This window comes from Molossus molossus, unplaced genomic scaffold (assembly GCF_014108415.1).
Source record: "Molossus molossus isolate mMolMol1 unplaced genomic scaffold, mMolMol1.p scaffold_m16_p_21, whole genome shotgun sequence".
NCBI lineage: Eukaryota > Metazoa > Chordata > Mammalia > Chiroptera > Molossidae > Molossus > Molossus molossus.
In genome coordinates, this window is record NW_023425357.1 from 37,757,185 (window position 1) to 37,784,468 (window position 27,284).

The 27,284-nt window shown below is 44.6% G+C and overlaps 1 protein-coding gene across 2 annotated transcripts; it reads right to left on the minus strand.

Moving 5' to 3' along the window:
• Window positions 1-300: 300 nt before the first annotated feature.
• Window positions 301-27,284, minus strand: CUNH16orf70 (chromosome unknown C16orf70 homolog). 2 transcript variants are annotated; one of them, XM_036275107.1, is made up of 16 exons: window positions 27,001-27,284; window positions 21,807-21,889; window positions 17,599-17,682; window positions 12,775-12,818; window positions 11,434-11,513; window positions 11,056-11,150; window positions 10,443-10,540; window positions 10,252-10,361; window positions 5,903-6,036; window positions 5,436-5,519; window positions 3,607-3,689; window positions 2,740-2,783; window positions 2,178-2,221; window positions 1,981-2,039; window positions 1,338-1,410; window positions 301-658 (listed from the first exon to the last, which is right to left on the minus strand). In XM_036275107.1, exons 1-16 carry the CDS (start codon window positions 27,212-27,214, stop codon window positions 572-574), a joined length of 1,416 nt encoding a protein of 471 aa, XP_036131000.1. In that variant the 5' UTR covers window positions 27,215-27,284; the 3' UTR covers window positions 301-571. The 2 variants fall into 2 exon arrangements, with proteins under 2 accessions (XP_036131000.1, XP_036131001.1); XM_036275108.1 differs by lacking the exon at window positions 17,599-17,682.

Sequence of the window (27,284 nt, forward strand, 5' to 3'; positions counted from 1 at the left end):
AGCTGGGTGTGCCTAATGGGCCAGGCAGGGAACACGTACAAGAAAGGAACAAGGTAGGGGAGGTGGGCCACACTGGCAGCAGCCAGCTCATCAAGTAACTAAAGTGGATGTAGTGCAAAAGTCGCAACCAAGTACTATGGACATGCTACCTGCTTACTTTAAGGGTCATGTGGCAATGCTGGGCCAAAGGCAGGGTGTCCTCATTCTGGGTGCCTATGTCCTCAGCCACAGAGTCCCAAGTTTTCCAATGTGTGTGGGACAGGGGAGACAGAACCCTGCCTCCTTACTGGTTAGTCGAAAGCTCCTGGGTCCAGGTATCAAGGCTCAGAGTTTGTGCTTCTCTTTGCAGTCTGTGTCTCCTGTTGGCACCAGCAGGCTGAGGACGGACAGAAGAATATCTGGGTCTCTCACCCCATGGTAGAGCGCCCAGCCTGAGCCCCATCTCAGAACATCACAACAGCCCTTCAACACTGGCAAGGTGTCCAAGAAAACCCACAGGTGGCACATGAAGGCCCGCTGAGGACGATGAGATGCAGTTCCAGGGGGGACAGGGGCATGGGTGGTGATGTCCCTAGGGGAGCTCTGCTGTTTTCAGATGGGCACCAGGCCTGGGGGGGCCATACAGAGTCACCGAGGCAATGTGGTTATTCTGCATAACCTGGTGTGAGAAGAGGACAGCAAGTCAAAGGGGCGGAGCAGAGCAAGCAATCAGACCCACAAAAACCTCCAGTGGGATCAGCACTGGGGCTGTGACCGCAGAGAAGGGACCCAAAGAAGGTCCTGACATGGGCGTGGAGGTTGTGTACAACACAAATGCACACAGGGCTGAGCCAATCCCTCAACATCCCTTATCTCGTGCTAGGGTCCATCTCGGCCCTGGCATCTGCCTGTGCCTCATGGGACATACATAAACTTCACCACACCCATTTGTCCAATTCTTCAGGAACTCTTAGGGGCCTGCTGAAGGTTATGGCACCCAGAAGAGAAAACAGGGGCAGCCCAGTCTCCTCCATGCCAACAGGGCCTCTATAACCATTTGAGCCCCACTTGCCCTCTGGTTCCCTTCCTTGCTGTACTGTCTTTAGATATAAATATGGGATTCCTGTTACCCTTCATCTTATTGGATATAGACCACTGCTTTAGCTGCTGTGACTCTGAATTTCTCCAACATAATTTCTGAAACCTCACTGTTAAATTGGATAGGCCAGGTTCTCAGCACACAGAATTGCTGAAGAAGGATTAACCTGCCCCGCAGGGCTGTTAGGTCCTCCCTGATCTCTCTCAATGACTTGCCTGTCCCTGCCATCAACACCAGCCCCTCAGTCCCCAGGGCTTACCTCAAAGATCATCCGCTGAAGACCAAAGCAGAATGTGGAACCAAATGGGTTGGTGTTGTTTGGGGAGGAAGACCTGAGGCCAGGGAAGCCAGAATTAGAGACTGAGGCCAGACCAGGCAACCAGTCCCTTTTGATATGGGGCTGTTGGCAAGTGGTCTCTATGAGTCCCACATAGGCCCTTGAGGTCCTAGAGGTAGCAAAAGGCCTCACTCAGCTCTGAATCCTACACAGCCCAATAGGGCCCAGAAAGTTACTATAGAAGTGGACTCGGGTAGTAAGAAGTCAGGAGGGATAGAGCTTCAGGCAGCATGGCAACCCGGTATTGGATATTGGGCTGTGGACTATAGCAGGTAACAGGCTTTGATGGGAAAAGACCCCACAACAGTCATAACTGCCTCCCTTTCTGAAATCTACGGGTGAAAAGGACCTCGTAACCTAGAGCTAGGAGGGGGAGAGAGGGAACTATTCCCAGTGGGCAATCTCTCTGGTACAGGTAAACAGAACCCAGAACAGTGGGCCTAATACTAATGCACACAGTTGGGGCAGGAAGTATGTGTGTATGACATTTCCATGCAATATTCACTGCTAGGCTTCCCCAAGCCTTCTGACAGGGTGGTCAGAGACAGCAACCTCCCACACTCACCTGTGCAGGACAACAGGTTTCTCCACAGGGTGACCCAGGAGCTCCTGGATGTTGTCCCACTGCAAGAGGGATGGAGGCAGCAGGGAGTTAGCAGGGCCTGACCAATGGCTGACCCAGAGAATATGGGCCCCAGACTATTGGCAGGTTCATGCCCACCTCATTTTCAGGCTGCATCAGGTGGGAAAATAGGAGCTCACCTTACTATAGGTTGTACATGTTTCTGTCTGACCATCTGCATTTTCTGAAAAGAGAACAGAGTGGTTGGTAGCTGGCTCAGCCCACCTGTGACTCCCGTCCTAGGCAGAGTCCAGACCTGGCCACCCTTTGCTCTGGGGTTGGAGTATGGAGGGAGGAGAGAGACAGTTTTAGAGTTCCTGAATGGAAGAGAGTGAAGGGTTAAAGGGAGGTCGGTCAGGTGTGAGTGACACCAACCAGCAGTGGACAACAGTCACAAGGCTGGGCTGGGAGTACCTGATCATCTGTAGATAAGAAACTCTCCCTCTCAGAGACTAGCAATCCACGGTCACAGGAAAAGACCTGGAAGGCCTCCACAAGACTACAGACTGAGAACAATACAGCCCTCTTCCCCCAACAATAAGCACAGCCCAGAGGAGTTGAGGCTATGGGAAGGATCAGGTGGGCAGAGACTCCACAAACCCACCCACTACCATCCTCTCTACTTTGATCATGTGTCCCTTTTCATCATGAGTGACTGACCCCCCCAAATTTTTTCTTACCCTGAAGACTCTCACTACTCACCTTTCTTTATGGCTATTGGGATCTTAAACTCACAACGGTGATAACTGAGAGAGAGAAGACAGATGTGTAAAAGCTGGGCCCTCTGAGAGGCTTAACTACCTCCACACCTCAACCTTGCACCCCAGGAAAAACAGAATCAAGCACACCTGTCCAAAGCCCTGGAACTGGGCCTGACACAGCATTCATTGGGGAGGCCAGATTTAGGCATTAGAATTGAACAGAAAAGGGTATGGCTCTGGGGTCTGCTTTCTGAATCTGTTTTTTTTTATTTAAAATGGGTACAGATGGAGAGATACAAGGTACTGGACACTACACCAGGAACAGAGCAAACACTCAGGAAATGTTCCCTTCCCATGAAGCAGCAAGAATTCAGGAGTAGATAAATTAGTTAACTCTAAAGCCATAAGCTCGGCCTGGCCAGTGTGGCTCAATGGACTGAGTGTCGTCCCATGGACTGAGAGGTCCTGGTTCGATTCTCGGTCTGAGCACATGCCAGGTTGTAGGCTTTATCCTCAGTAGGGGGCAAGCAGGAGGCAGCGTGATCAATGTCTCTCTCTCCCTCCCTCTCTCTAAAAACAAAAACAAGCCTGGCTGGTATGGCTCGGTGGTTGAGTGTCAACTCATGCACCTAGAGGTTGCCGGTTCGATTCCTGATCAGGGCACGTGCCCAGGTTGTGGGCACGTCCCCAGGAGGTGGCCAATCAATGTTCTCTCTCATTGATGTTTCTTTCTCTCTCTAAAAAATAAAAACAAAGCATACTACCAAAAAAAAACAAAACAAAAAAACACCCAAACCATAAGCTCACTTTCCAGGGGATTTTTAGCCTGAAGTTCACTTTTCAGAGGTGCAGGTATAGATATACTCACATGTTAAAATTATAATGCCCAGGGTAATTGGTGTGAAGGACAAACTTCTTCACTTTGTGAGTATTCGCATCAAAGAGGATATCCTGGGATAGAAAACAAGGACGCACAAGTCAGGAAAGTGACAGAGGCACGGCAGGGGCCTTTCCTAGGGCATGTCCAGCTCACAGATACCCATTCTTCAGTGAGGATGCCTGCAGGCAAGAGCTTTCTCCCAAGCAACAATCAAGGGGACAGCAGAAGCCAAGCAGCCTTAACTGGACATTTTTAGTGAGGGGGGCACCCAACCGTCTATAGGCCTCCCCATTCCAAATCTTGTATCAGCAGTCCTGACAGGCATAGGTGGCTACAGCTCTCACTACTTGGGGGACTCCAACACATCAGATCTTTCCTAGTAAGTAGCTGATTAAAAAAAAATCTAAGCATAGCCCTAGCCGGTTTGGCTCAGTGGTTGAGCATCGGCCTGTGGACCAGGGAGTTCCGGGTTCGGTTCCCACTAGGGGCATGTACCACACACAAAAAAAATCTAAGCATAGATTTTGACCTAATAGCTACCAAGAAGATTCAGGGCCATCTAACTCAAGGTACTTAGTTATTCTGAAGCCATGACCTGCCAGACCCTCTGGCTTTCATTAGTGGGTGTTAGCAACCCCTGGTACAAAAGTTCCAGCTTCTTACCAGGACTCACACCTAGATTTGATGCAGCCTATTGAACACTTCCCCCCTATCCTTCACACCCTGCCAACTGCTCAGGCCTGTGATCCCGAGTTTACCCCTGATTCCAACCCTCCATCAATAGCTACACTAAGTCCTATTAGGGTCAATCCATTTGCTCCACCTTCCCTGCCACCTATCACTGGCTCCAGAACTCAAAAGACAGTGACATTCCCTTCTGGCACCAGCCTAGCCTCAAGAGTTTATGATTCCACTGCTGCCCTCTGACTACTTCTAGCTCCTGTTTGGTCTTTCCTACATAGGCAGACCCAGTCTATCCTTTCTCATTCTCTGGAATCTACCCTTTCTTTGCTGCTTCAGGACCCAGAAAGCTCTAAGTTTAGAAGACCCAAAGTCCAGGTTAGCCCTGCCCTCAGAGATGTATGCTGCTGGTGCAGTGTTCTCAAAATAATTTTCTTTTTTTTAAATCTTCACCCGAGGACATTTTTGCATTTATCTTCATATAGAGCAGGAGGGAGGGGGAAAGAGAAACATTGATATGAGAGAGACACATCGAGTGGTCACCACCCACACGACCCTAACTGGGACTGGGGACAAACTGCAACCGAGGTACGTGCCCTTAGTGGGAACTGAACCCAGGACTCTCTGGTCCACGGGCTGACACTCTAACCCCTGAGACAAACCGGCCAGGGCTACACAATCATTTCTTACACATGAAATCCATATACCAGTTGGACTGTCAGCACTGATGCTGACCATCAGCTCCATTTAGCGCTCTAGGTCCACAGCACAGGGTTATAATAATGCCTGAGGTATCCCCTCAATACATAAGCACACTCCACTGTTTCTGAGCCTTTTAAATCTCCCAGTGTGACTCCAGAATAGGTTCCTATGCTCTACAAAAGGGCAGTTCCCAAAACACCTTAACCTGAATGATTCCCACAGATTCCACAGGTTTCTGTCAGAAAAGATAAACCAAGGAACCCGGTGTCTCAGCATTCTTGATGACAGAAAAGGCCTGCCATACAAGACAACATTGGGCAAAGCCAGCTAGGCTAGGTTCCTGGCTGCCAGGCACAGTTACAGCTGCATATGTCCAGACAGGTGTGTCGAGGGTGCACAGAAATGAAATGCTGCTCTAAGGAATCATAACTTACCACTCCGAGAGTAAAGTAGTTAAAAAAGTAGTCATTGCACTTGGACGGAACTTGTTTATGAGGGGAAGGAGAATGAATTTTCATCTGTTGGTGAAAAAATAATAATTAAAACCCAACCCCTTAAAATAGTTCTTAGATTAAATGAAAGTCCACAAATTGTGTTTTTTCTCCGACATTAAGCTGTTGGGTAGGCAAGAGTGTGGGAGTCCCTGCTGCTGGTGCCAACCAACCCAGCCAGCTGTGGATGACTATAGACTGGGCTCTGGTCTCCAAGGAAAGGCAGGACAATCTGACCAACAAGGGTCAGAAAAGAGCTTTCAATTTACTTCTCCATCTGCTTTAACAGAACAGGTTCTATGAGAAAATAGCAAACATTTTTTTTTTTATATTTACTCAATATTAAGTTAATGATTTAAAAAATATTAAGAGACCACTATTCACTTTATAAACATATTTCCCTCACTCACCTTGTCTTCTGACTTATAAAAGACCTTGTGTGGAGAACCAAGCATGCTAAGAACATCTTGGAAAGAATCACCAAGATACACTGAACGTGCAAATACCCGCATCTTGGCATCTGCTAACAGGCCAGGTCCACACCCTGCAGAGAACGAGGGAGAGGTAGTCAGGTTCCTAGTCAGGCCTTAGACCCTGTAGCCCAGGGCCCTGGGGGACCCAGAGAGGCCACTGACTGCATGCAAGCAGGTCACCAGGCCTTGACATGCTACCAGAGACCACTATCTCCTCAAAATAATGCCAGAGACTCATTCAGTTCCACAAAAACGACATGGAATTCTGAAAACATCATTCACTCGCTCACCAAATATTTACTATTAATCACCATAGGCTATTGGACACTTTGCTAGATGTTGAGGAAACAATGTTGAGTAAAACAGGTGCAGTCTCTGCCCACATGGGGAGTTTATGGTATGATGAAGATCTCAATCAGATCATCACACACCTGAGGTACAATAAACAGTAGCACAAGTGCTATGAAGCATATAATAAAGTGCTATTATTTCTTGCCACTTTGCAGGTCCTGACAAGATAAAAGGTACCTTATGTTAGGAGGTACTTCTTTTTTTTTTTTTGTTTTTTTTTTTTTGAAATTTTTATTTATTTATTTATTTTTTTGTTACAGATATTTTACCTTTTTACCCCATTGGCACCCCCCCCCCTCCACCCTGTCCCCGGCTTAGTTGTCCATGTCCATTGGTCATGCATACATGCATATAAGTTCTGTGGTTTATCTCTTCCCACCCCCCCACCCCCCATCCCCTCTTCTGAGGGATGTCAGTCTGTGCCCTACTTCCATATGTCTGGGTCTACTGTATTCCTCAGACTGTTATGTTCATTATATTCCGTATATAAGTGAGATCATGTGGTATTTGTCTTTTTCTGCTTGGCTTCTTTCACTTAGGATAATACTTTCCAGGTCCCTCCATGTCGTCTCAAAGGATAAGAGATCTTTCTTTCTTACCGCTGCATAGTATTCCATTGTGTATATGTACCACAGCTTTTGATCCATTCGTCTACTGGTGGACACTTGGGCTGTTTCCAGATCTTAGCTATTGTAAATAGTGCTGCTATGAACATGGGGGTACATATATTCTTCCTGATTGGTGTTTCAGGCTTCCTAGGGTATATTCCCAGCAGTGGGATCACTGGGTCAAATGGAAGTTCAATTTTTAATTTTTTGAGGTAGCACCATATTGTTTTCCATAGCGGCTGCACCAGTCTGCATTCCCACCAGCAGTGTATTAGAGTCCCCTTTTCTCCACACCCTCGCCAACAGTTGTTTGATGATTTGTTGATGGCGGCCATCCTGACAGGTGTGAGGTGATACCTCATTGTTGTTTTAATTTGCATCTCTCTGATGATCAGTGATGTTGAGCATTTCTTCATATGTCTCTTGGCCATTTGTATGTCCTGTTTGGAGAGGTGTCTATTCAGCTCCTCTGCCCATTTTTTAATTGGGTTCTTTGTCTTCCTTTTGTGGAGTTGTATGAGCACTCTGTATATATTGGAAATTAACCCCTTATCTGATACATCATTGGCAATGATGTTCTCCCATACAGTGGGTTGCCTTTCCATTTTGATGATTGTTTCTTTTGCTGTGCAGAAGCTTTTTAGTTTGATGTAGTCCCATGTGTTCATTTTCTCCTTTATTTCTGTTGCCTTAGGTGATGTATCAGTGAAAATTCTGCTCCGTATGATGTCCGAAATTTTGTTGCCTACATTTTCTTCTAGAATTTTTATGGATTCACGGGTCACCTTTAAGTCTTTTATCCATTTTGAGTTTATTTTTGTGTATGGTGTAAGTTGATGGTCTAGTTTCATTTTTTTGCATGTAGCTGTCCAATTTTCCCAACACCATTTATTAAAGAGGCTGTCTTTACTCCACTGTATGCTCTTGCCACCTTTGTCAAATATTAATTGAGCATATTGCCTTGGGTCCATTTCTGGGTTTTCAGTTCTGTTCCACTGGTCTATATGCCTGTTCTTGTGCCAGTACCAGGCTGTTTTGGTTACAGTCGCTTTAGGAGGTACTTCTAAGTGGTAACACCCAACAAGGGATCAGATCTCAAGATCACTCTATAAAAGCCAAGAATGAAGCACCCACTAACTCACTCCAATTCCATAAACACCCGACAGACACACTAATACTTCAGGAGACCAAAAAGGAAATCGGAAAAATAAAAAAATTTTCTGATTTGCAAAGTTTCTTCTTTGGGAAGAATCTTTAAACCCTGACTTTGTCTAATACATTTCAGAAATAGCTTCAATTAAACACACACACACCTGTTGTGGAATAGCAACAGACACACTATTAGTAAAATTTTCCCCATTCTGTGGATGGGAAGACAAAGTATTTTGCCCCCCATTCCCCCAAAAAAGCCAAGAATCTGAGGAGGGCTGTAATTCCTGGTACCATAATAACCACCACCATCACCTTACTGCACAGGGCCTTAGAATTGACAAAGCTCCTTCATGGATAACAATCCACTTGTTACATATAGAAGACTTCAGGGATACAAAATATGAAATACTAGGTGCTGAATTCTCCAATTAACCCAAGTCTTTATTCACAGCACACATACACTGACAAATAAAACTATGTTTAAATTAACTAGGTCCTGAGAAAAGCATAGTCCACAAATCTTGTATCTTAGGCAAGTCTGGAACCCACCAAAAGTCCTGTCAAGCTAGACTGTGTGCCCAAAATCTCTAGGTACCAGATACTTGTGATGTCCAGATGGGACTACAGGAAAGGCATTCTTCACAGGTGAGTTTTCTTTTCTGCCCGAAGCCTACCTTGGTAAAATTACCTTTAGTTTTAAGAAATGATTTTAGCTTCTGATTCCTGGAAGTGAGTCTTCCTAAAAATTATTGCGGGGACCAAAAACTGAACTGATTTTCCTTGTTATAAGCATCACTGTAGCCCTAGCTGGTTTGGCCCAGCGGTTACAACCGAAGGGTCTTGGGTTCGATTCTAGCAAGAACAAGTACCTGGGTTGCAGGTTTGATGTGACCCCAGGTCGGAGTTATGCGGGAGGCAAGCAATTGATGCATCTTTCTCACCTTGATGTTTCTATCTTTTAAAAAAATTTAAAATATGTTTTTATAGCTCTTCCCAAAAGCGACCAAGAGGTGACCTCTGAAAATTGTTTCGCTATCACTTGACCTAAAAACCCCCACAAAATCATGCAAATCAAGAGGTTCAAATTTTTTTTTTTAAATCCTCACCCAAGGACATTTTTGCATGTATCTTCAGATAGGGCGGGAGGGAGAGAGGGGGGAAGAGAGAGAGAAACATAGATGTGAGAGAAACACATCGACTGGTTGCCACCCACAGGACCTCAACCGGGGCCAGGGACAAATTGCAACTGAGGTACGTGCCCTTAGCGGAAACTAAACCTGGGACTCTGGTCTGCGGACTAACGCCTAACTGCTGAGCCAAACTAGCCAGGACAAGAGGTTCAAATCTTCATGTTCACTGTAAGAACACTTGTGAAACTGCCCAGGCCATCAAAAGCATGCATAGTTGAAAAGCCACCAAGTATCTGAAGGGTGTCATTTTACAGAAGCAATGTGTGCCTTTCTGTCTTTACAATGGTGGAGTTGGTAGGTGCCCAGGTGAAACAGTGGGGCTGAACACCAGATTGGTGGACCAAAAAGAGTGCTGAGTTTTTGCTACACATGCTTAAAAATGCAGAGAGCAAGGCTGAACTTAAGAGTTTAGATGTAGAGTCTCTGGTCATTGAGCACATCCAGGTAAAGAAAGCTCCTAAGATGTAGCATAGAACTTACAGAGCTCATGGGTAGATTAACCCATACATGAGCTCTCCCTGCCACATTGAGATGATCCTCACTGAAAAAGAGCAGATTGTTCCTAAACCAAAAGAGAAGGTTGCACAGGAGAAAAAGAGATCTCAGAAAAAACTAAAGAAACAAAAACTTATGGCCCAGGAGTGAATTCAGCACAAAATAAATAACAATAAAAGTAAAAGCAGAAAACAAACAAATAAATAAATATGTTTTCATATATCTCCAGGAAACAGCTTGGGAACCAATGCAAAGCTACATAAGCTGACAGTGGCTTATGTATATGCTGAGGAAAGTGGTGCTATTGTTGTTTATTAAAATATGCTAATGGTAAGACTATATCTTGTCCCTTCACAAATTTAAATGAAAGCTTTTACCATAAACACTTGGCATAATTTGTCTTCAACCAACTATCCCTAAGTATGTGGGATTTTAGACTATCTCAACATGGACAGAGAGGAAATCCACCACCACAAAGCCAGCAACTGACCTGCAGCAAGTAGGCGAAGCCGTAAACCTGAAGGTCCAGTTCCATCTCGAACATCTATACTCTCAGCATACACATTGCCCAGGAAACAGGTCAGGGGCATCACCGGAGCCCTGGGGGCAGGCAAAGAATGAGCACAGGCTTTGCCTTACCCCCCAAGACTTAGCGTGAAGCCTGGGTTTTCCAACACATACTTGGTATCCTGTAGACTGTTTCCACTGTAGATGTACATCCGTTTCACAGTTGCTCCATGGGGTATCTGGAGAGAAGCTAGACCATGGGCAAAATTGGGCTGCAAAACACAGGACCAGAATTTTACTAAGGGCACAATGCAGGTCATGTAATTCAGGCTCTGGCATTTCCCCAGCATTCATGGTCTTCATGAACTGGCCAGATCAAAGCACATAGTTAAATCTGGCTCTGGGTGAATAAATACCCCAACCATGCAAGTTCATCTTTAATTTTGTTTTTCTTCCCTTTCTTTCGCTTGGGAGAAAATGCAGGAATGTCCCCTTTAATAAAATGTAAGCCTCATGAAAAGCTATCACTTCATAACCCTAAGGGTGTTGTTGCCTAAGGAACAACATTTTGCTAAAAGCAATCAAGTTGGAAGTGTCCTCTCCCTGGGAATGTCAGCTTGGGATTTGTTCTTCCTGTCAACCCTACCCACTCTATCCCCTTGACCTCTGAAGACCCCAGAGACAAGGAAACCAAAGAAAGGGCACCTATCTAGTCTACCTTAATAGCACTGTCTGCTGACCCATATCACCTGGGCACTGGGCAAAAAATACTAGGGGAAGGGCTAACCTCGTACTTGGGAGCCTCAGTCCACGAATCTAACTGAAAAGAGAAAGACAGTCCTCTGAAGTTGAGGTGGAAGAGCTGCTCAGCAGAGTTGTACACTGTGGGAGCGGGGAGAAGAAAACAGCATGGTTGAATGGCATCAGAAATTGCAAACACAAATCAGCCTGGCAGGGAGTAATGACTGGCAACGCTGCCTTGTGTCTCATTTCTGAACTGACCTACTAGGTTGAAAACAAGAGGGAGGAGCTTTCCCTTACACTCAAGTACCAACCCCCATACACTACAGGAACCAGTCTTCATGGGTTGTGGCTGGGATGGTACCACTTGCCAGGTTCATTACTATGGCCTGCCACAGATGACCATCAGATGGACTTAGCTTACCTCCAGGATGGGTTGCCCCGAAAGACTGGTCAATCTGCTCAATGGTGGGAGCTATGGCCTGAGAGTTAAAATGTACTCCACTGAAAAACAAAGATACTTTTTAATACCAGGTCCCCAAGGATGGGCTCACAGATCACTGGAGACGGTGGCTAGAAGAGTTATTCTTAAAACACAAGCAGGTGAGTCTACAAATATATCAAAATAAAAGCTTAATTAAAAACTTTTAACCAGACTCAGCTCCAGGCATCCAAACTTAGACAAAGAGTGGCCTCATGAATAAAATGTTAATGTGTTTGTTTTTCCAGGATGCCTACTAGTAATTGGCTTGAAAAAGAAACTTCCTTAAAAAGGGATGAAGATCTTAAAAAAGAAGGGTACAGCCAAGCAAGGCATCTTATTTTCTTAAAAGGCAGATAAAACGGGTGACTGGACAGATGGGTGGGGGAGGGATAGATCCCATGCAGAAAAAACAAGTGGGGGGCACGGAGGGCTTGGGAGTAAAGAGGGGCATAAATTATTTAGATGATGAACATGAAGACAAGGAATTTATGACTTTAAGGAAAACGCTTAAAGGTTAGGAATAATTTTTTTGGAAATTAGTATTATTTATGGAACATCTCTTTTTTAACCAGGCACTGTGCTTTGTGCTTTATTTACCAGCACTATCTCATGCAATCTTCCTAACTGAGCAGCCACATTATTAGTTTCATTTCTCTGATGAGAAAACAAGCTCAAAAAGGTTAAGTGACTTGCCCAAGGTCACAAAAGGTTAATAAAATGATGAAGCCATAACTCAAGCCCAGGGCAGCCAGACCCTGGAAGCTTACTGAACAGAACACTCTAGATGCTAGAACAGTACCATGCCATAACGGTGGTCAAATATTTGTGCACCATACAGACATCATTCTGAAAAGCAGATTTTGGCCCCCATAGTGGCTGTTTTGGCATTTTCTTTAGCATAGGCTTTGGAGTCAGACCTGTCTGGAATGTCCCAATTCTGTAGCTCATGAAAGAATAAAAAGGTGCCAAAAGATGCTATGCAGGGGAGGCCAGCTGTGACCCAAGAGCCAGTCACATCACCTCTGAGCTGAGGTCCTGCTTTGTTGTGAGGATTAAATAATTTGACACACATATAAGTGTTTTACACGCAGCATGTTCTCAGTAAGGTTTCCTTTCCTTCTCCTGGAAACTGAGTAGGCTTCAAGGCTGCCTGAGGAAATCATGGCACCAGGCTCTAATCCTGGAACTGCTGTGGATGGCATTCCTTTACTAATGTAATGAGTGTGATAAAGCCCACATGTACCAAGCCTGTGATATATACCAGCAAGGGATAAAACTCACCAATATTTTAACTTTACTTTAGTCAAGTCATATACTTCAATCACCTAAAAAAAAAAAAAAAATATATATATATATATATGACAACATTTATAGAATAATGAAGAAAAAAATCTATCACTAGCTGAAATTCTCCTGAAACACTGCACATTACCTTTAGTTCTCATTTTTTAATCTGGAGGAAAAACCCATACCACACACAGCACAACCTCTCCTTCCCCCTCTTCCAGCAGATTGTTCAACAGATATCTGTGGATGCTCTAGGTAAAGGTTCTTGTACCTCATCTACTGTTGGGTCATAGAGAAGACTGCACATACTACCCCGACAGGACAGTGAAACCCTACACAGAAACAAATTCATGCAGTTTGTTAAGGTTGCAACCTTGGATACAGAGCCCCATTCCATTTCATACTTTGCTGCATATAAAAACCCAAATCAAGTCAATTTAAAAAATAGCTTAAAAATATTGTGGTGTACAAAACAAAAATATAGAGAGGGAGGTCTACCCTGCTAGAAAACAATCCACAATACATTAGCTTAGGACAACTGTGACAATATTCAGATATATCCTTAATGAAGGGCATCTGGCTAAACCCAGAGAGCCTCAAAACCCTGGTGAAGTTTCAATGGGTTTGGCCTCAAATGAAATGTCCAGAACTCAGGGCAGAGACAAAGAAAAAATTATTAAACACTCAGCCACAAATGACGCCAAGTAGTAAGCACTACCAAGTCCTCTGTGCCAATGGTGTCAAGGGCTTTGCAGCCAGCAGGATGGCTGGCTGGGGCCTGGAGAACCATCTACCATTCTCCTGCTAGGAGTTCTTGGGCTTCATTTTAGAGTCACAAGCAGAGCTGGTTCAATGTCTGTCTGCCCTCACAATCTGGACCCGACCCTGGAAGAGGCTGTAGAGCATTGGGTATAGGAGCATCAGGCCTTGTCACAGAAACTGAGACATAATATACAATTCACTCTTGGCTAGACCTTGTCTCTAACTTTGTTTAGAGATCATAACACTAAATTTACAAGTTGGACAGGCACCTCTCAACTATAATGCAGCCATTCTGATCCAACCTGCTACTAAGAATTGCTCCCTCTGCTGGGCCATCACAACACATAAAACAACACTTTCCTACACTATTTGTATGTATGTGTGCTGTCCACTGATCCCACTAAGTTAAGGGCCCTAAGGTCTGGCTTATTTAGTTAGCAAAGGGGAAGTAATCAACATGTCAGGTGAGTCGGTCTGGTATGAAGCTAGCTAAGAGGAACACGAAGCTCAAAAGCATGGAGATGCCAAGAGAGGTCATGCAAGGAAGGGCAGGGAGATAGCTATGATTCATAAGACACCTAGTGTCCCCTTCAGAAAGCCTAGCCATGGCAGTTTATCATGCCAAATTGGTATGCCATTTGACCAAGGCGAGGGCCCTGCTTATATTAGCAGAGGCAGGCACTTTGCCTCTTTGATTACTACCCTAACAGTTGGCCAACAGCACCTCCAGGACTTCCCACCACTCACCCTGTGGGGGTGTCTCCAGGATGTTTCTCCTATGTCACTATCACCCACTTGTTGCAGCTCAGACCAACACTTATAGGTGGTTCAACCCTACCTGCTCAGTGGACCAGAGCTGACAGGGTGGCACAGTGGCAAGGAACCCAGAGTGCTGACCATCTGGGAGTCCTTCATGTCATCAGGAAAATTCATGATTTTAGTCCATTGAGTTTGCTGGGCCATAGAAATTAGCAGCTAGGGAAGTCTGAAGTCCATGATTTTCTATCCTCTGGGCTGGAAAAGTCCTTGATTTAGCCAGAGAGGAGGAGACATGGCAGCAGCCAAGATAGGAAAACAAAAGACACATGGCTGTAAAGGTTGTGACTTGGTGAAGCCTCATTCCACAGAGCTCTCTCACAGGTATCAAGTGAGGGGAAAAGGAAACTGCAGGGAACAGCAGGAGAGAGAGGTAGATTCTGAAACCCTGGGATGGAGGGGCAGGCAGATGGGTCAGATCAGACCTGGTGCCAAGCAAGGGCACCTGACAGATAGCTTCCTCAGTTTCCAGAGAGTCAGGCAAGGCCCTAGACCCTCCTCTGTCATAATGACCACAAGGAGGCAGAAGACTTTACTTATTTACTCATAATGACCACAAGGAGGCAGAAGACTTTACTTATTTACTCATTCTAATGTACTTCCCACTCCTCACATTTCTGCATAATGTACTCACACCATTTTCTTCAGCTTTATCACATTTGTTTCCCAAACCCAACAACAGAACTTAAGCCACTCTGATTCTCAGTGGCTAGTCACCACATACTGGTAATATAGGGTTAAAAGCTTAGTTAGGCAGACCACACTAATCCTCTCCCCCTCAGCTGTCTTGCTGGTAAACCATACCATTCACAGGCTTATTAAGAGTAAATTAGGAAATGCATGGGAAGCATTCAGCCATGGCCTAATATGCACCAAGTGCTCACTAAATACATGCTTTTGTCCTCACCATGTTGTGATTCTATGACGGGCTGCCTAGCCACCCCCTTGTGTTGTCTACTTAGGTTACTTCCAGCTTTTCATTACTATGAAAAGCCCTGCTATAAATATCTGATAATATTACATTCCCCATAACCTTTTTAAGTTATGCTTCTTCTTCTTCTTTTTTTAATCCTCACCCGAGGACATGTTTCCATTTTTTGTTCAGACAGAGCGGGAGGGAGAGAGAGAAACATCGATGTGAAGGGACACATCAAGTGGCTGCCACCCGCATGACCAACCAGGGTCGGGGACAAACTGCATCTGAGGTACGTGCCCTTAGCGGGAACCGAACCCGGGTCTCTCTGTACTGTAGGCCGACGCTCCAACCGCTGAGCCAAACTGGCCAGGGCTTAAGTTATGCTTCTTAAAGCGGATTCACCACTTACTCTTTGTAAAGGCGTTTCCAGATTAATCTCCCCCAATTTGTGATGAAGCCACATTGAAGGCCACCCTCTACCTTTTCCCATTGTGGAACTGCAGGTCAGTGAGGACAGGATGACTGAGTCCACAAGGAGAGGAAAGGGAGATGCGGGGTGAAGAATGTTCACATCAAACCCTGCTTTTGAAAAATCATCATAAATGAGAAATTCTCATTTTATGTAAAGATTATTTTTCCATATTCTATCTTGTCTCCTCAGCAGCTCACCTGTGATGGGATGCTGAGAACTAGGAATTACCCAAGTCTTTTGGAAAGGCAACTCCATAACCTAACTAGGAAGACAGCTCTGGCATGCCACTGCCCAGAGCCACATTCAACCTTGTGACTCTGGAGCATGAGTCTGATGTCACATGACTAACCTGTGAAGCCAAGGCATTTGTAAATAGCATATTAAAAACATCCTGAACTGAAATAGGTGTTAGTAAATTGCACTTGAGCACCAATTAAGACCCTACACATCAGCAAGCTGTCTGTTTATATTTCCTCAAAGGAGTTCAAGAATCAACTTATTTACGGGTGGTGTTAACCGCCAAGCTCCAGAATTTTAAGAAGAGTTCCAATTTCCATCTTCTAAGTTATAGTATATGATCCAAGAATGAAGTAGAAAAAGATCCATAAGCTTGACTAAAATCTTTTGGTCTTATCCTGCAGTCAGGCCTCATTTTAGTACCTTTATTATTATTTCTTAAGGTGGTCCTTTGTGACTGTTTTTCTTTTATCCTCACCGGAGGACACCTTTCCATTTTTTTGTTCAGATAGAGTGGGGGGGGGGGGGGGGGGGAGAGAGAGAGAGAGAGAGAGAAACATCAACGCGAAAGGGACACATCGAGTGGCTGCCACCCGCATAACCCAACCAGGGCCGGGGACAAACTGCAACCAAGTCACATGCCCCTAGCGGGAACCGAACCTGGGTCTCCCCGGACTGCAGGCCAACACACCAATCGCCGAGCCAAACCGGCCAGGGCTGTTTTTATTTCACTTAATTATTTTGCATAATGTTTTTGAGATCCATCTATGTTGAGGTAGGAGGAAATTGTCCATTTTTTATTGTTAACACTTTATTGTATGAACATAGTTCACTCTGCTCATCCATTCACCCACTGATGAACACGGTTGTTTTTCATCTGGTGTCTATTATGCATAAAGCTGCTAGATCCATTTCTGCTTATGCTAAGAATGTTATGTTATTTTTTATATTTTGTGGATGTGTTTTCATTTTTTGAGTAGAAACCTAGGATTGAGATTGCTGAGTTTTAGTACCTTTTTAAAGATTCAGGATAATCTATTCCATATACTTAGCTCCATTTTCCTATTCAGTATAAAAGTCCCCTCCCCATAGAATGTTCCCTGAATCCTCAATACTCTTTCCCCTTTACCTCTAAAGCCCAGAGCTAGAGTCCTTCCCAAAATCTTTCCAACCACTAGACCCAGTTTCTCTTTCTCTTTTCTTGTTTTAGACGCAGCACTTTTATTTTTATTTTTTAAAAAATCTTCACCCAAGGACACTTTTCCATTGATCTTCAGATAAAGTGGGAAGGAGGGGAGAGAGAGAAACAATCATATGAGAGAGACACACAAATAGGTTGCCTCCTACACAACCCCAACCAAGGCCGGTGATTGAATCACAACCAAGGTACGTGCCCTTGACCAGAATCAAACCCACCACCCTTTGGTCTGTAGGCGGAGGCTCTAACCGCTGAGCCAATCTGGCCAGCGCCCAGTTTCTCCTTTTATGGAAACAGGCATGGCTTCAGTCCCCTATCTCCTAGTGGTCTCTGAATCATAGTTGACTCCCACTTAGGAATTTTGAGAACATCTCACAAGAGCACATATTAATCAGCCTGACATTAAACTTTAGTTACCTTAAGTCTTTGATTGAAAGCATCAAACAGTAGTTTGATCCCGTCCTGAGTCAGGTTAAGGATGAGGTCATGGCTTAGAGGAGACTACAAAAAAAAAAACAAAAACAAAAACACACACACACACACTCTGAACAATTAATTTACTTACCAGCACCTACTGAAAGCCTTATAATATAAATGTAATACACAGGGAATATCTAAGTACAGATCCCATCCCCCAACTAACAAGGCCTGGAAGCCAAAAACAAACTATTGCATGCATGTACAATGTGCTCTATTTCCAGCCTCCAGCTGATACTTTATAATATTGGCTGAAAAGAGCCTGTCTTTTCCAAAGCCTGTGTTACTACAGGCTTTGAGTAATAATACTTGGAGAAAAGGGCCAAAATTATGTGAGCATAGAGGCCACTTTCTTTTGAGGGTTCAGGGTTCAAATCTGAAGCATGGATTTACTGTTGTCAAACCCACAGAGCAGCTGATGAGGAATGCAAACCACATGGTAAAGCCTTATAAGGATTCAAACTCAGAAGGTAATGCTCAATGCATGTCAGCTGAACCTATGTCCATTCACTCCCAGGCTGTACCATCCACAGGGAACACTTTTTATTCTTTTGACTGTTTTAGGCCATATTTCAGGGCGAAGAAGTACTTTGTGATCTGATTGTGTATGAGATGACACTCTTACTCTTTCCTCCCTTCCTCCCATCATCCTATATTATATGTGCTTCTTTCTGAAAGGCCCAAGTCTAAGACCTAAGGAGTCACTCACATTTCTACATTTGCCCCTTCTGAGTCCTGGGGGGAAGGGAGTAGCAGCACAGAATAGTGGACAGAGCTGACTTTGAGTTCAGGTAAGCTGGTGAACCTTAAGTGACTCTCAAAACTTCTCTGAGCTCTAGTTTACTCATGGGAATACCATCATTCCCTTCCTTCCAGGGTTGCTGTGAGAATAGGTAGTAGGTCATAAAGCACTAAGCTCAGCACACTGCACTCCTTCATGTAGGCCCACCTGCCTGCTTCTAGTCCAATGCAATCAATTCAAGAACCCAACATCTGAAGACTCTTCATAGCCCTAACCAGGTTGCCCAGCAAAAGAAAAACAGCACCATCCAAAACTCTGCCCTTTCTTGAAATTGACACACAGCTCTCAAAAGAATTTAAAGAAGTTTCTTTATAGAACTTCTCAAAATAGGCAGTGAATGACAGAGGTGTGGCTGTCAGAGAAATAAAGCCTGCGTCACTGTTGGTGTGGGGGCTTAGTAGAAAAATTCTCTCCAAAAAGCCTTCTGGGATTAGCTCAGACTGTCTGCTCCCCTCCACTTCACTGATCTTCACAAGATAACAGACCATGGTAGCACCATCATGCCTGGCAAACACTAGAAGAAAGAATGCTGTACAAATGTCTAAACCATTAGGTCTCAAGCAAGACAAGATAATGGACTTATGAACCCTATTCTCAACCCAGAACACAATCCATTTCTGAGAGGGCCATTCCAAAGGGGTAAGCAGGATGAAGCAACATTTTAGCTTTCAAGATCCACACTTGGATGAAGAATGCTGGGAGGATCTGGGTTTCTTTTTTTAAACTGAAAAAAAAAATCCTCACCTGAGGATATTTTTCTATTTATCTTCAGATAGAGTGGGAGGGAGAGAGGGAGAGAAAGGGAAAGAGAAAGAAACATCAACATGAGAGGGATGCATCTGCTGGCTGCCTCCCAAACAACCCTGACCAGGGTCAGGGACGAACCTCAACAGTGGTACATGCCCTTAACTGGAATGGAACCCGCGACTCATTGGTCCACGGGATGATGCTCTACCAGTGAGCCAAACCGGATAGGGCTGGATTTTCTTACACTTTCTCCTTCCTGGCATTGTTGCAAATAAGCACATTTTTAAAGGAAGCAAATAAATCATCCTCACAGTCAACATTTCATCAGTACTTTGTATCTCCAGAATGAAAATACACACATACTATGTGGTGTTTAAACAGGTCCTTCCAGTAACCCAGTACTATGCGGTACTCCATATGAAACAGTTCAGTAAAGCTGTCTGTTGCAAGTTGTTAACACTTCCCCTCTCTAAGAAAGATGGGGCTTACTTGACATCCACATTTCATTTCCAAGGTGTGATTTGCTGGAGACAAGATATTTCTGAAACTTTTTTTTTTTTTTTATCCTCACCCGAGGATATTTTTCCATTTTTGGTACAGATAGAGTTGGAGGGAGAGAGAGGAAGGGAGAGAGAGAGAGAAACATCGACGTGAAGGGACACATCGAGTGGCTGCCACCCGCACGACCAACCAGGGCCGGGGACAAACTGCAACTGAAGTACGTGCCCTTAGCGGGAACCGAACCCGGGTCTCTCCGGACCGTAGGCCTACGCTTTCTGAAACATTTAATGGGCCAAACTATTCTCTGCACTTAATGGGAAGCAAGGAGACAAATGGGAACGGAATGGAAGAAGGGCAGAAGAGTAAAGGACCACAAGTAAGAAGCACCATATCAGAACTCCGAGAAAGTATCTTCTCTTGATCCTCATCAAAAGATTATTCTATTATAAGGAAACTATATTCATTTCACAGAAGGAGAACCAGGCTAATTATTAAACTCATGTTTTCTAACTTATTCTAGTTGCTTAAAAGATATTGGGGAAAATCAGTTTAATGCTAAAACTACTATTTGTACTCCAAAACTGGAATGACAACAAAGACAGTGATATAAGAAATATAACACACCCTTAAAAATTGGTTAAGAATGTTTAAAGACTATTTTCAAATGCATCCAATCTTGGGGGGCCCAAAGCTAATCTAACTGAATCTATAAGTTACTATAAGCTCAAGAAGCAAGCCAATTTTCTTTTCTTCTTTCATTTATCTTCAGATAGAGTGGGAAGGAGAGAGGGAGGAAAAGAGAGAGAGAAACATCAATGTGAGAGAGACACATGATGGAGTGGCTGCCACCCACACGACCTAAACTGGGGCCGAAGACAAACTGCAACTGAGGTACATGCCCTTAGTGGGAACCGAACTGGGGACTCTCTGGTCCGCAGGCTGATGCTCTAACCGCTGAGCCAAACTGGCCAGGGCAAAAAAGAATTTTTTTTTGGTATGTGCCCCTAGCGGGAACCGAACCAGGGACTCTCCAGTCCGCAGGCCAACGCTCCAACCGTTGAGCCAAACTGGCCAGGGCGCAAGCCAATTTTCTTGAGCTGCTTCCTGTTTTGAAGGCTGCTACTTGTCATGAGTAATTTCCTCATGGTCTAATCCTGAAAGTCAGATTAGGTTACAAATGATCTGAATGCAACAAAGAAGGAAAGCTACCATCGTTCACTTTATAAATGCCAGGTCACTTTGGCTCTGTTGCTCAAGAAGCCCCTGCCCACTCCTATAAGTCCCTTGTTCTGTGGTACCACAAGAATAGCTAAGCACTTGCTCGACGATGCAGAGGGGTACAGTATGAATGTAATTTCTGGGTATAGGTAACAGGCTCAACTCTGACACTAACCGCTGAGCAAAAATGACCAGGGCAGGAAGTTCTTCTCTGGTGCTAACCTAAAATACTACACTCTTTCTGGAAACTGGAAAGGTCTTCGTAGATACATGCAACATTTATACTATAGGGGTTAATTCCTGGTACAGCTGACCAACATTTAATAGAGACTACCATAAACTGGACAAAAAATAAAATATGTCCATTAATTGAAAGCCAATATTTAGCAATTTCCATGTATTGGATCATTCTCACTAAAGGGGTAAGGCATAATCCCTTCAAGTCTGGGATGCTCTGGTAGGAAGAAATCTGCACTACAATAACCCTGAACACAAACCCAAGTAACCAACAAAGCAAAAGAGAGTATTTTAAACTCAAAAATGGAAAACAAGTGCCCTAGAAGACCAGATAGTCCCTGAGGTGACCTCACACAGAAAAGGCCCTGTTCCAGGGCCAGAATGTAAGTCAAGCACAATAAAAAAACAAGTTCAGTTATTACTGCTCCTCAAAATCTGGCAGCACCAGATTATCAAGACTAAAAATTTCAGAATAAAAACAACAAAAGTGCTTGGTAACTAACTGACCAGTGCTGAAGATTCTCCCATTTGAATACACTAACCCAATAATCCCTGCTAGTCAGTCTCTCCCAGATCATCAACCTCTGGAGATGACTCACTGATTAGGGATGCTGTTTCAGTCAACAAATCAGCCACCACTCACCTGTTCACTGTAGAGAACCTGGACATTTTTGATGATGCGACAGTGCTTCTGAAGAATGGTTACTGCCTGAGCCAGAGGCATTCCTGAAATCAAGCAAGGACACCAGGGTGGGTTAGTTGACCTGTCCACTTACTGACATCTACCACTGTGCTAGGTATTAGTCCCTGTAGTCAAGTCTGGGGTGGGAGTGAGGGTGGGGGGTTCACTAAGGTCTATAGATATGTGTAAATCAAAGTTCAATAAGCAACATGAGCTGGAATAAAGTTAGCAGAAAGCACTAAGAAAACAGCTGAATTGTATAAGGGGAAGGAGTTAATATACAAAAAGATAGAAACTTTTATGCTGATCCCAAGCAGGCTAAGAGCTCTGAGAAGGCAAAGTCAGCATGAATCAAAAAACAGAGTGAGAAAGCACTGACTGCATGACTCTGGAGATCAACGTTCTGTTTCTCAACCTGCATTAGACTACATAAATTCCTGGGCAGTCTCTTCCTCTCTTCCTCTGTGGCATCTGTCTCCTCATCTCTCAAAAGAGAATCTGCAAGAACACATGACTTGTAAGGGTTAATTAAAAAGAGTTAAAAATCGCCTGGCCAGTCCGGCCAGTGTGGCTCAGTGGTTGAGCACCGACCCATGCACCAAGAGGTCGCCGGTTCGATTCCCACTCAGGACACATGCCCAGGTTGTGGGCCTGATCCCTGGTAGGGGGCATGCTGGAGGCGGCCAATCAATGTTCTGTCTCATCAATGTTTTTCTCTCTCTCTCCCCCTCTCATTTCTTCTCTCTGTAAAATCAATAAAGGGAAGGAAAAAAAAGAAAAAGAAAAAAATCACCTGGCCAGTGTGGCTCAGTGGATTGAGCGTCATCCTATGGACTGAGAGGTCCCTGTTTGATTCCCAGTCAGGGCACATACCCGGGTTGTGGGCTTGATCCCCAGTGGGGGTTGTGCAGGAGGCAGCTGATCAATGTTTCTCTCTCACATCGTTGATCTCTCTCTTTCCCTCTAATAAAATCAATAAAAACATATTTTAAAAAAATTTAAAGAGTTAAAAATCACACATCTATCAGAATCAACTTATTTTACTGAGGATTTTTATTGGACCCTTACAATCTACTCACTAATATCCTCTAAATCTTAACACTTGATTTTTGAACTTATGGCTCATTATAAATAGATTTATATATGCCCCCTATTTAAAGAAATCCAAATCCCAGTAGCCTCTGAAAAGTTTCAGGGAACACCAAAAGGTATGTTTTCAAAGTCCATTATGTTTCAAACAAGAAGACATGTACAGAGAGACAATAGAAAACAAAGTCTCAGACAATCCAAAAACAGACTTATAGCTTTACGAGTACAAGAACAAAATGTGTTATTCACCACTCTCTGCAATCTGGTTTCTTCTCTGTATTCTGACCTCTAACAACTATCCCAGTCACTCAAGCCAGAAACCTCTAGATTCCTCTTCCATGCCCATCTCTCCAAATCTAATCTCCAAACTTTCTTCCTACACCCATTCCCATAACACACTTTACTACAGATATTCCCTTTTCCAGTGAACCCAGAGACTCCTTGATAGTGTCCCAGGCAGCTACTACTAAAGACAATTGGAAATCTAGGGAAACTATTTTCTTCTTGCAGCAGTATATCACGCTCTAATTTTAATACCCAATTTTTATAGTTCCCTACAAACCATCTATCTTTCCCATTATTTTGTTTCAATTTGACTGGAAGATTTATATGTATGAAGAGTTTTGCTGAGAAATCTGGCAGTAACAATCTCATAGGGCCTTCCTGGTGTTCACCAGCTCCAGGAATGGTACTGGTTCCTATAGGATGATAGAAGCCTTCCCCAAACCCCCTAGGTCAAGTCCCTTCTCCTCTCCTTTCCATAGCACCTATACAACCTTCACCTCATTACAATAAATCACACTATTTCTGTAATCCTTCCTTTCCATTAGACTAACCTCTTTAGGGCATGTGACCATTCTTACTCAGTTTTCCATGTTTGTAAGTAGAGTCCACAGAGGTACATGCTGTCTTCAACAAAGTGAGCTTTCAGTCTCTCTGGGACAAGGTAATCTCAGAGAAGAGGCTATTCTCCAGTGACCCTTTAAATCTACCCTCTTTGGGTATTTCAACTCTAATTTATTTTCATATTGGTTTGAGAGATAAAGAGGAAGGAAAAGAGAGAGAGAAAATACCGATTTTTTTTTTTGTTCCATTTATTTATGCATTCATTGGTTGCCTCTTGTATGTGCCTTAACTGGGGATCAAGCCAGCAAACTTGGCATGTGGGGACAACACTAACCAACTGAACTACCCTACCAGGGCTTCAACACTTATTTAAAAAACAAATTCAGCCCTGGTCGGTTTGGCTCAGCGGTTAGAGCATTCTGCCCAAGGACAGAATGGTCAGAGGCTTGATTCCAGGTCAAGGGCATGTACCTGGGGTTGCAGGCTTGATCCCAGCCCCATGGGGGGCGGGAGGGGGGAATGACGACGACACACAACCCACGGGACCAGATAGGGGACTGGGATGGTCAGACACCAATCAAAGTTTCTTTCTTTCTCTCTCTCCCTCCCTCCCACTCTATCTAAAAATCAATGGAAAAATATCCTCAGGTGAGGATTAAAACAAAGAAATTCAGACATGCCTCCACACCAATGCATTTGAAAATCTCATGGAAAACATTTCAATTTTGCACTGCCTTTATTCCACCACTGATCAAGTCATTAGTGGCATTCTTAGAGATTCCTCTTGGCCTAGGTTTTCCTGTCCCTGTATTGTTGGCATTTCTCTAATCTCCCAACATAAAATAAAGGCCAGGCAAGTAGCCAAGAAGTTGGATGCAGTTCCCTATTATGATGCCAGGCAGATGATGGTAAGCTCTAGATACATTTGCAATAGCAATTTTCCAAAAAGAAACCTAGAGACAAAGCTGAGCCCATCCTCATAGGGGTAGAGCAGTGGGAAGCAAGAAATCCTGGTCTGCTACTTTTTATCATCTCTACCTTTCTAAGCTTCACCTGGCAAATGAAGATTACTTTACAGTGTTGTGGTGACTTGAATTAATTAGACCCAGTCCTACCTATCAGTCCCAATTGCAGTTGCTATGTGTGAGGGCTGTGGTGAAGATTAAGAGGGAAAAATAACTTTTTTCACTGTTTTCAGTTGCTATTTAGACAATTTGAAATAACTACCCAAACCACCCTTGACTCCTGCAAACTGGCAAAAGTTAGAAGTGGGAGAGTTATGGTATTAAAACAAAAGTTGACAGAAGCCTTGCTCTCCCACCTAAGATTTTTGAAAACCCTGATCTCAACTGACACCCCAATCACTACTTTTGGCCAAGAAGACTCACAGAGATCCACAACTTAGTTGCCACAGCAAGCACAATTCGAAGCTATGGTTGTGGTTCTCACTCTGGCCTTTTATTTATTTATTTTTTTATCCTCATCCGAGGACATTTTTCCATTTTTTGTTCAGATAGAGTGGGAGGGAGGGAGAGGAAGAGAGAGAGAGAGAAACATCGATGTGAAAGGGACACATCAAGTGGCTGCCACCTGCATGACCAACCGGGGCCGGGGACAAACTGCAACCGAAGTTCGTGCCCTTAGCGGGAACTGAACCCGGGTCTCTCTGGACCACAAGCTGACGCTCCAACCGCTGAGCCAAACTGGCCAGGGCTCACTCTGGCCTTTTAAATCTTGGTGTGAGCAGAAGCTGTGGATGAGGAGGTTCTTCCCTAACTAGAAGCCAAATAGCACCAGCATGATGAATGGGTCTAGAGGCAAAGATATCCCTAACCTCCCAAAAAAGCTCTTGTTGCTTGATACCAGCTAAAATTTTGGGAAGAACTTTGCAGGAGTGGTGTTATGAGAGAATTTGGCCAAGTCTTTTCTATAAAGCTGGCTCTGCCCTGGCTGGTTTGCTAAGTGGTTAGAGCATGGGCCCACAGTCCAATGAGTGGTGGGTTCGTTCTGGTCAAGAGCACATAGCTCAGTTGCGGTTCCTCGCTGGCCCTGTTCAGGTCATGTGGGAGGCAACCAGTCGATGTGTCTCTGTCACATTGATGTTTCTTTCTCTCCCTCCCTCCTACTCTGCCTGAAGATAAATGGAAAAATATCCTTGGATGAGGATTAAAAAAAAAAAAACAAAAAAAACCTGGCTCCTACAACCCAGAGGTGAGCACCAGCAGGGCCCTATAATCTGTCACCCGCTGTTTCTCACCTACCCTGTCTTCATAGATATGAGTCTTCCAGACTCAAGGATTAGTTACAGTCCAATAGGGCAGCTGTGTCAGTCCAGTAGCCCATATTAGTATGACAAAAGTTCAGGCCTACACAAACAAAACCAACACCTACCTGCTCCCCACCTCCCTTTTCCTAGTGCCGGAACATCAAAGTAAACACACACTGGGGTTACTGAATGCAAATACTTGTACACATAAGGGTAGTGACATTGAGGGATGAGGAAAACTGGACCAAAAAATAAACCCCAAACCATAAAATTACCAAATTGAATTTTCTACAAACTTAATGTTAGTTTCCCTGAACTCCTGTTTCATTCTCAGCTAAAGTATGGGTTTAGGATTACGCCACATCGACCACATTAAAAACAAGAAGAAAACAAGTCAGAAATTCTTTTAACACACACAAGACTATCCTCAACTCCTTTGACCAGACCCCCAACATATGATTATGCGTTGGGGGCCTAGCTTTCTCCTTCCGAAGAGGCAACCCATGGCCCAGAAAAGCTAAGGGAGACGGACTTGTGACGTTTAGGAGTGTCAGTCTTTTCTCAGCTTTTACATCAGTAAAATGTTAATAGGAATAACGATAGTATCGACCCTTCGACCCCAAGAAGGTGAACAAGAGATAATTACGCACCAGAACTTGGCCTCGAGTGTTTGGGGCGTGTCAGTCATTGTTATTATTATTACTACTGTACCACTGCCCCGGGAGGGGCCCTGTTAAGGCCTGAGGCGAGGGCGTCCGGGCCCAGCTGAGCGAAAGACTGGCGGGTCGGGCCGGTTGGAGCGGGTATCTAGTACCTGGAGCTCCAAAAGCAATAGGACGGAAGAGGCGACGAGCCGAGGCGCAGGGGAGTACGGGGCAGAAATCAGAGGCGGAAAGAGCCCGCTGGGAAGTAAGAACCAGAGAACAGGGTAGCGAGGGAGGACTCCACACTTACCCAGTGTGAATTCCCATTGCTCGTTCCCCAGCGAACGCTCGGGCACCACCTCCAGATCCAGCATTGGTTCGGCTCGCCGGGGCGGCCTCCCTGCGGCAGCGCAGACGAGACCGGAGCTGAGAAGACAAAACAGCAGCTGACCCGTCGTCCCGTCGCCCTTCGGCGGTCCTGCTCCCCAACTCCTTCCCGGTCGCCGGCGGCACCTGCCCAACATCACACCTCACCTCACCTGCAGCAGTCGCGGTAGTAGAAGCTGCGGGGGCAGCGGCAGCGGCAGCGTCTCG